Source organism: Uloborus diversus, chromosome 4, assembly GCF_026930045.1.
Source record: "Uloborus diversus isolate 005 chromosome 4, Udiv.v.3.1, whole genome shotgun sequence".
NCBI lineage: Eukaryota > Metazoa > Arthropoda > Arachnida > Araneae > Uloboridae > Uloborus > Uloborus diversus.
This window is the reverse complement of record NC_072734.1, coordinates 23,585,580-23,596,119: the sequence shown is the minus strand read 5'-3', so window position 1 is coordinate 23,596,119 and position 10,540 is coordinate 23,585,580. Positions and strand designations below refer to the sequence as shown.

Genomic DNA, 10,540 nt, shown 5'->3' with positions numbered 1-10,540 from the left:
TGATTGACAAGTTTTGTTGATATTTCTAAAACTAATGAATAATTCTTTATGTGGTTTGGTGGGACTTAACTTGAATCTCATTTAAAACTTGGACGTAATAGTACTAAATTCTTCAAGTATTTTAAACCCTGTTTTTTTTTTTTTTTTTTTTTCATAATCATAATAATAATGATATGATGTGCATAAAGTTGAACCAGAAGAAGAATTTTTTAAAGCAAAAAGTAATAAATAAATGCAGGACTAAACATCCTTTGCTGGGACCTGACTTTAGCCTCATATTTCCATGTTTTCCTATTTCTGCATTTCATTGATTTTTGTGGAATATCAGCTAAACCTGCTGCTTTTCTTACAAAATCCACTTATGCCTACAGCATAAATGCTTGCTATGCGGAAAATTATTTTCTTTTTCTACCTGCTTCTCCTGGAAATGCTAAAAAGAGTTCTCCTTCAACAAGAAAGTCTCTTAAGATTCATACATTCAGTCATGCCCTTGTACTAGGGAGAAATCAAGATTGTGCAAAATAGTTTTGAGCTATATTCTGCTATAAAAAGATCCTTTTTTTTAAATTAAACTTTTTAATTTACCATTTTTCTAAATATTGTAACAAGATAAAATATGTTTAAATTCCTAAGAAAAAATATATGCTCTGATTCACAGGATTGGGAATTCAAATAAGTTTAAATATTGTATTCTGTTTTGAAAAAATATAAATATAATACCTCAATTTCAAAACTTCAGAGAAAGTAATAATGTGTAGAGAAAATGTCTATAAATAAAATAGCCAGTAATTAGCTATATATGAATTTTATAAAATGAAATTGTACAATAAAGAAAAGTAGACTAAATTGTTTTTATGTGAAAAACTGCTGTCAATTTTTGCTATTGGTTTTACATCCCACCTCCCACCCTTTTTTTTTTTTGGGGGGGGGGGGGGGGTATTACAAAAAATATTTTAAACTTAGTGATAAAACTTGTTTGTTAATGATGTTGATGACACACAAGTAATTTCAATTTTCTATCTATCTTTTTCCTCACTTGTATTATCTATTTGACATGTTGCACCACCTAAATGTGAAAACCAATGTAAAATGATGGATTTTTAAAAAAAATTATTTATATTTTCAGCTTTCAGCCTTTGAAAATGAAATAAAAGAAATCATATTCTTTGACCATTTGCATGATGTGAGTATAATTTATAGTTGCAGTTTTAGAATTAATTTTCACCTTAAAATGTGAAATCATTGTTTTTGACAGTATTTACTTTTTAAACTTTTTTTGTTCAAATTTTATTTGTTGAATGAGGATTGTTGAAGCACGCAAACAATTTTCTAAACCTCAATTTCTCTCGAATAAACCCTTTAGTTTAAGATTTCCTCATCTGTATTTGCATTATATTTTTTTAGAAAATTCTTAATTCTTACTTAACATCAAAATTTGAAGAAAAGTCACTCATATACATATTTTTTTCTTTGTTTCGTGATTTTTTCCTTTAATATTTACCCAGAGTACTGGAATTTATGCCAAACCTAGTTCAAACATTTTAACATATTCTCCATCTTTGCATTTATTTGACTACACAGTGAATAATGAAGTTCATAGTTCCACGTTGCAGAACAGATATACAGTAAACTCCCAAATATCCTTCCACACTTAATTTTTTTTCCAACAATGATTAACGGAATGTAGATAAAATCACGCATTTTTACTGAAAAAGTAAAAAATTTGTTTTTAGACATTCCAATTGTTCTCTTCCCCCTCCCTTCCAATGACATAAAACCTTTTAAAGTTACCTGATAAGTTGAAACCTGATTTTTAAATTTACATCATACTGCTTTGGAACTTCACTACTTACTGGCTTTTAGTTCTACCCTACTTACAGACTTTTGGATCTACCCCACTGACGAATTTTTAGATCTACACTATTGACATGCATAAATGAGTGACCAGACTAGTTTAAAAAATTCATGTCCCCTCCCTTTTGCTTTTTTGGTGTAACCTAGCTTGATCTTTTGCACTTTTGCTTGCTCATTTTTCTCGAGTATATGTGTTTAATCAGTTTGCAATAGTGAGTGCTCCTTTTGTAGCTTTCAATTGAATTTTTTACACTCAATTTTGGCTGAGATCTTTGGCCAGTGTTATAGATCTTTTTGAGCTATTGCGCACACTTTATTTAATTTGCAGATTAACTGGAAATTAGTTTATCTGCAGTTACTATGGCACCCTATTCCGCGGATAATCGGGAGTCTGTTGTATAGTAACCGCTACTTTCAAAATCATTGGATTATAAAACCGATGGCTTTTTACTATCAGTTCTAAAAGAACAGAATCATACAATATCATAATATGTTAAAACCATCCTTTAACAAAATCATTATTTCTGTTTTACAAAATCAAGATTTTGGAGAGCATCTGTTTAAGAGTAAATTGCAAAATACATAGTTAATTCCAAAGTTATATGTTAGTCCAAGAAATGTACGAACCAGTCTTAGAAAATGAGAAAACCGCAGTGCCAAATTTCCCTCCTTCAATAGATGTCAGAAAAGCGCTTGATGTCATCTGATGCACTTTAGAGCAAAAAAGAGGTATTGTTGTTTTGTGAACTAGCAAATGATGTTGAGTCATTACTTTCAAGTTCTGTTAATCAAATAAAAATGTGCCAGTATTTTAAGACACCTGTGCAAATAAAAAAGTACTTCATGCTTAGTTTAAATGTTAATTGTATTTTAAACACTTAAAATAAATATAATAATAAACACTGTCAGCACTGCTTGATGGGGTAACAGATAAACGAATACCCAGCTTATAGGAATAGAACCTTCCAGAACCAAATATTTCCCCATAGACGTAGCGTAAAAGATCCCCGATTAATTCAATAATATTAGTCAGCTTTTGCAAATATTTTTGCTAAGAAGTTTTTTAAATAAAATAAAAACAAATTAAGTATGAACAATTATTATCATTACAATAAAAATAATATTTTCTGCCAACAGAGGGTGAGATAAACATTATTTACACTCCATAAAAACATTTCCACTATTCTAATTTCTTTTGTCATTGCCATTGCAAAAAAAAAAAAAAAAAGCAATAAATAGCACATACGATAATAAAATAACAAAGAAATATAAACATTGCAGACAGTAACAAATTGATGATTATTAAATGTAAAACATGAAAAACGAAGAGTAAAAAGAAAAGTTGGGAAAGTGTTTTTAAAAGCTCTTCAGCAAGCAAAATCAATCCACTATTATTGACCATTTCAAAAAGTAATGTAATGAAAAGAGGCACCAAATATACAAAAATTTTATAACTCAGATTGTAAGTTACTTTTTTGTAATTTTCTCATGTATTTATTTTGTTGCTTACTCATCTTATTTCCAAAAACTTTACCATTAACATTATTTTCTATTGATTTATTTGGGGGCACGGCACTGCCCCCGCCAAGTCGAGCGCGAAGCAAACACTGCCGTACCATCCTTTACTGGAACCATTTCGCCGCATTTTCAGGCCCCTATTTGAGAACCTTCTGATGAGACTAGAACGCAGAAATTTTCGTCATCCAGTAAGCTATAATCACATACTTAAAATCCGAAATTTCAAATCTGTAGGTCATTTAGTTCCGAAGTTAAGCGAAAGCAAAGTTTCGCATTTATGACTCACTCACTCACTCATGATCATCAAAATAGAACTAGTACTTCCCATAAACTCAGAGAGATGAAATTTGGTACAGAGTTAGGGTTTGATGGCCACATAAAGGGAAAACTATAAAAACTACGCTAATTGAAGATCTGAAGTGACCCTGATTAGAAAACACAAGAGCCCAACCAATCTATTAGAGATCGACATACAACCTTAACAAAAAATATTCAACTTGGCGGGCCGCTTCATTTGATGTCAAAAATCGAAAGCTGAAGTATCTGATGAAGCACCCTCAGGTGTATTAGAGATATGGTAATGCCCCCTTCTACTATTAGTACATAAAAAAATCAACTGTCATTGCAAAAGTCCAACGTAGTAAGACACCATCTTCTAACTTAATCTAGCCTAACTTTAGTCTACTCGAACATTACACAAATTAAATGTTTCTACAAAAAGAAGTGAAATCCCACCAAAAACATTCTGTAAAAAACTAGCCAAGTCTCGATGGAGCTGCTTGTTTATCTCTAAAAAGTAGTGAAATCTAGACAAAGTCATGACAAGTCTAAGGTTCCTTACTGCGATTTCTTTATTATTATAGTTAACTTTTCAATTTACAAAGTTTGAACAGAACAACGTCTGTCGGGTCCTCTAGTATATATATATATATATATATATATATATATATATATATATATATATATATATATATATATATATATATATATATATATATTTGGGCTGGGAAATGCATCACCAAACATCAGTGCAGATCTCTCATCTTCATTGATTCTTCTGTAAACCAATACATCAATACCGCACTGAAAAATTAATCAAAGCACCAGTGTTGGGGACATGGATCTATGATCCCTTTCCTTCCCCTAGGTACTATGTGATTATTTGGATGCCACAAATTTTGCTGGATTATAAAACCACAATCTGCCTTAATGGGGGAAAAGCCCTCTTCTCCCAAGAGCACCCCCCCCCCAAAAAAAAAGAAAAAAAAAACCCTCTAAAAACAGCCCTGCTAAAGATTTAAATGGTTCAGCCTGCACTTTGATGATCCCCCCCCCCCCCCGGGTTGGCCGGATTGGACCCAATTGGGTTGGACCCAGTGGGTTTTTTTGAAAAAACCCATCTAAAAAAACCCATTATTTAACCCACATTTGGGTTTTTTAAAATTTTCTGAGAATTCTCTTTAATTAATTCAAATACTTTCACAATTTAAACTTCTTTTTTATTTGTTCTTCACCACAGACAATGGTTATAAAAAATGAATTTTGAGCTTTAATAGTATTTCTTAACTGTTAACGGCATTAAAAAAGTTCTTCAAAGATTTTAAATAAATATATTTAACTTTTTTCCTTAACTGGACAATAAATAACTCAAATTATCTTGACTAAGTCCTGTCACGTCTGATTTTCTCAATATTTGTAGATTGTACAGAGGAAACTATTCTAGCCAAAAGTCTTTCGTGTGAATTATTTTCTGCAAACCAACACGTCACAAATCTCAAACACACACAAGGTATATTTTTTAGAAATTAACAGGTTTTACAAATGGTCGGACGGAAAACAGAATAGGATGTAGAGTATTTTCCTTTTCTTATCAAAAAGTTTAATATTCCTTACTCTGTACACAGAAATAGAAAAACAGGCAACATAAAATTCAAAGAAATGTCTTGATTAAGCTGGAATTCAGTAAAAAGGGATTTAAACTATTTGAGGTTCTACAGTAGTTTCGCATAACAAAATGAAATACAATAAAGTAAAATGCAAAATAATAATAATAATAATAATAATGTAGTAATTAAAAACGAGCGTACGAACAAAGATTTTATCCCTGGAGAAGTAACTTTGCCGTAACTGTTGGTAATCATGGAAACTAAAAAATCTGAAACTTCACCATTCTTGGGTTTCGTCGTCTTTTATACTTTTCTTCAGAAAACGCTGAATTTTCCAGCTTTTTTTTACCCCCAATACAATTTTTATGCTTTGTCCATATACTTACGTTACAATATTCTACAAGTACCCCACATTTTCCCTAAAAAAAGACAAAAAACCCACATTTCTTTTAAAAAACCCAGCTTTAGTTGGGTTTTATTTAAAAAAACCCAAAAAACCCTGGGTCCATGGGCTTTTTTAAAAAAACCTGGGTTGGCTTTTTTAAAAAAACCTGGGTTTTTGCCAACCCTGCCCCCCCCCCCCCCCCCCCCCCCCCCGCCATGCCGCACTTAGGCACCCCTGTATTAGCCATAAGCTATCTTCGTTCTCAAGCGTTATGTGTCTTCCTTCAGCAAGAGGTGAGGTTTTAGCTTTGATGGAAGCCTTATAAACAACCAAAGGTCTTTCTTTACCTCTTTGAAACATGCAGGAATGCAATTTTTTTAAGCTCATAGCAAAAAATATATTGTTTTCCTAATTTTAATCACAAATCTCTTTTTTAAAAAATTTCCCTGAAAGTGAGATTTAAAAAAAAATTTTTTTTTTTTATGGTTCACAAATTAAAAGATAATAATACAAAAAAATGTTGAAAGAGCAAATTAACAAAAAATTGAAGACGTATCTTTAGTTACTAGAAGAATGCAGAAAGACATGAGCTTATAAAACCAAAGTTTTGCATTCCATCCGCAGGCTCAACTATTTTTGCATTAAAAAATTGGTTCCTTGTAACTGCAAAATACATGTCTGCAATATTTATTGGTAATTTGTGCTTTAACTCCTGAATTTTTGCTTGCTAGTGCGAGAGTATCTGTGTGTAAATAAATATCTTTTATGTGTCTTACATTTATGTTTGTGAAATTTAAACAAGCCATTTTCACGTACAGCTAATATTTATAAAAAATAATTAGAATTTTTCTACTGTTACTAACTATCATTTAAATGAATAAAAATAGTTTTACTACTTCTTTATTTTTTAATAATTTATGAGTTAAGTATGAAATTATGCATTCATCTTATTTATATTAAAAGTGATAATATTATAATATGTTTTTAATTTTAACTACTTGAAATACATTATGATGCATTGCAACTTCAGGATGTAACATTAGTGATACATCACAATGTAGAAATTTCTACATTGGCCAGATGTTGACACATGCTACGATATGTAGAGAATGTTTTTGTTTCACAATATTTCTCTTAGTAACTAGGACAAAATGAAGTTAAATATTTTTCTTAACTTTCTTATTAAAACATTTACCTTTTTAAATATTTATACATAGTATGGGGGGAAAATATGTTATTTGGGTTGTAAGCTTTTTCATTTTACATGCATTTCTGAAATTGATATCCCATTTTGTATTTGAAAGTCCTTGTAAAATTTTGGAAAATAAATTTTGCTTAGAGGTATATTATCATTGAAAAGATTTATTATCTTTGCTCTTACTTAAGCAATATCGAATTAGATATAACGGTAGCTTGTTATTTTTCCAGCTCTACGTAGCCATGAAAAGAAGAGAAAGTATGCTGAAAAACAAGAGACGTGAAATTCGTGTGATTCCTAAACCTCTTAAGGCTTTCATTTTAAGTTTGAGGTAAGTATTATTATCCTACATCCTCACTTACCTTTATGGAGTTATACTCCCGAGAAAAATGAAAAATCTTGGAGGAGTGGAAAACACCTCCCACCCATGATTGGTAGAAGGGATCAAAACCGGGTTTGTCCCTTGGCCTCCCCTGTGACAGACGTACCCGGACTGCTCTCTCAGGACTTGCTAGTGGTCACGTCAATTGCCTCACTTTCTATGAGGGCAGGAAAACTTTTGCTACCTGCACCAAGTGCCTAAGTCATCAGGCTTCTCCAGTTCACATTTTGGATTGTTTATTGGACTCTCTAGAGAGGATCAACGTGATCGTAGATCTTGTCTGATAATAAGATATTCAATTTCATATGTGTATACAGTGAAACCTGTGTAAGTTGACCACTTGCGGTGCACTACTTTAGTGGTCAACTTAAACAGGTGGTCAACTTACACAGAGGCTGATTTACATGAGAAGGGCTAATTCCGTGCCTGAAAAAGCGGTCAACTTAGACAGGTGGTCAACTTACAAATGTGGTCAACTTCACAGGTTTTACTGTACACAAAAATAAAGTACGTAAAGCACAAGGTAAGGTTAATTTATTAGAAAAAAAATCATGCAGGGGTGCCATCTAGAATGGGGGGCTATGGGGGTTGTTTTGAAGGGTACTTCTTGTGGGGGAAGTTCTTTGCAATATTTAGAAGGGGTGTGCCCTTGATCCTAGGGGGGTGGACACCACTGCATCATGTGTTAAATTTATTTAGAAAAGAAAAATAGGGTATCCCAGAATTTTGACATTTTTTAGCATAGGCAAGTGGTGCACCAAACAACTTTGGGGGGGGGGATCTCAAGGGAGGAGTGTTTTTGGGCAGCACCTCTCTGTAACTGATTTTTTTTTTGTAAAATGATGCCATAGTTTTAGATGTTAGCAAAACTTTGCTGTTTATATATATATATATATATATATATATATATATATATATATATATATATATATATATATATAAGATTAAGCAAACAGAATTACAAATATTAAACAAATTATAAATAACAAATGATGATAAAAAGGAAAAATGCAAACAGCTATTAAGTAGGAATAGAAAAAGAGTGAATCCAGAGCTCATCAGCCGTGGAGGATTCATTAATTATGGTCAAAAGACCAAAATTTTAACTATAAACTAGAAGAGAATGTTTAAGCTCCAGTACATGAAATATAGAGTAACAATGGGCAAACGCACCACTTGCTAAGCTAAAAACAATAAACTAGAGCTCAAACCTAAAACTAAAAGCAGGGGGTTTCGCCTCGACTAATTAGGAAAACAAGTTCCGATAATTAGCCTTCCACGGGATAGTACCTGCCAATAACAAAATTGTCTTACCTTGAAATCCACGTAAACAAATCCTGTCCATTGTTCAGTCTGATAAAAAAGCCAATCCATTTGTCAACAAAACATTAAAAACATAAAAACATATCCGGAAATCGGTCCATAGACATACCGAGTCGCCTGTTTCGCACATGTAAAATTCATCCACCACGGTGATTCATAAAAAAATGGTTTGTCACGGTTGTATCATACATTTACACAGTTAAACAGTTTCAAAAGAAGTGAAATGTTCATCGAAGGCTATACTTAAGCAGATGTTTTCAACTAGATTTTTAGGGAAGTTATTATTAAAAAGTAAGTTTTTGAGTACTGAAATTTCTTGCTTAAATGCAGAAATGGTATTGCAAATTCTTTTAATTCTGATAGCTTGCGAAACAATAATGCCAATAAAAACCTTTTTACTTAGGCAGGAGGAAAAATCTTGTAAACTGTTAACTGTGAAATTGAATTCACGTCTTTTATCATAGATTGTAGTGGAACAATTTGAGTCAATTTGTATGTTGATATCCAAGAAATTAAAGCTATTATGATTAGAATTGGTCTTTTCGAGCGTTAATGAACTATGATAAATAGTTTTGCTGAGTTCAGAAAAATTAGGAAAATTTATACACAAAAGGTCATCAATGTATCTGCAACAAAGAGGTGTAGAGGAAGGATTGTCAATTAAATATTTTCGTTCATAATATAAAAGAAAAAGGTTGGCTAATGTAGAGCTAAAATTAGCTCCCATTGCTATGCCATTAATTTGAAGAAAACATGTTATTTGTAATTCTGTTTGCTTAATCTTATATTTACTTGGCTTTTTAGTTTTGCTGCGTTGCGCATCTATGGGCTCTTGGTGTGGTCTTTTCAATATTTTTCACTTTTATTATTATTATATATATATATATATATATATATATATATAAAAATACCTCTAAAAGTATTATGGAATGTGGCCTCAAAAATCAGGACAGACGGAAACCATAAACTCCCCCCTTCCAATTCAAAGTTTCATTCTTATGAATCAGCATAAAAAAAGTCCATTTATTTGCACTTTTTAGTGTTTATTTCTGTGAAAAAAATCAATTCTCTGTTTGAAAAATAGTGGCTTCCAATTTCATATAATTTTCTTGCTAGAATCCAAAAGCATTTGAAGTCATTACTTATTCTGCATCTTTCCTGTGTACAAAAAAAAAAATGTTTTCATTCGCCTTTTAAATCATGCCAGTAAAATTTTTATTCATCCGGTCCAGCCAAGTTCCACTTTTTCTCAGTACTAAATATTGTTGACAGCCATTTGTCACCACGTCATTTTAACCATTCATTAATTTAGCCACCATTCATTAAACTAGCTGTTCATTTTGTTGCTGCGCATTACAAACAAAGCTAGGATCTATATCACTAAGTATGATATTCTTTTTTGTTATGCCAAAGTTTGTTAATTTTTTAAAATTTTAGTCAGTATATGGTCAGTATTTGATAAATTTTATCAGTAAAATCAGTATTTTTGACCATTTAAGCAGTTATCCCCTCATACTGTCCTGGAATGAAGTTAACAGTTCAAAAATACCCGAAAATCTTTAAAAATCAAAATGTCTGCTCTAGAAGTTGCCAATCTTACACTGGATAGAGTGAAAGAAAATTACAATATTTTTGCGTGCACAATATTTTTTAAAATCTTATCAACTACTGAATTTGAAAAAAAAAAAAAAAAAAATTGCTGTGTTAAAAAAAATTTATTTCATAAAAGAGTATATTTCAGCTGTTTTAGTGTTGTCAAGATGCACCACAAATGCTGCTTATCCAATTATCTGAACTAAAGCCGATCAGGACAGGTTCAGATTATTTATTTTTGGAAGATAGACGAATAAATTGTGGACTGACAACACATTCTGAAACTGAAAAATTATGAAAAAAAGAACATTTTAAAATATTTTTTTTTCTTTCAATGATTTCAAAGGTTTTTTGTAATAATGTTTTTTGTAAATGCGTATTTGATGAGTTTTTACACGGAG

General features: G+C 31.5%; 1 protein-coding gene across 1 annotated transcript in view; it reads left to right on the top strand.

The window, feature by feature from the left end:
• The window catches only part of LOC129219945 (ubiquitin carboxyl-terminal hydrolase 1-like), a 57,909-nt gene that overhangs the window by 30,647 nt on the left and 16,722 nt on the right, over positions 1-10,540 (top strand). The window contains exons 7-9 of the mRNA XM_054854261.1: positions 833-836; positions 1,127-1,183; positions 7,072-7,172. Coding sequence (XP_054710236.1) covers positions 833-836; positions 1,127-1,183; positions 7,072-7,172 — 162 coding nt within the window. The remainder of the gene's footprint in view (positions 1-832; positions 837-1,126; positions 1,184-7,071; positions 7,173-10,540) is intronic.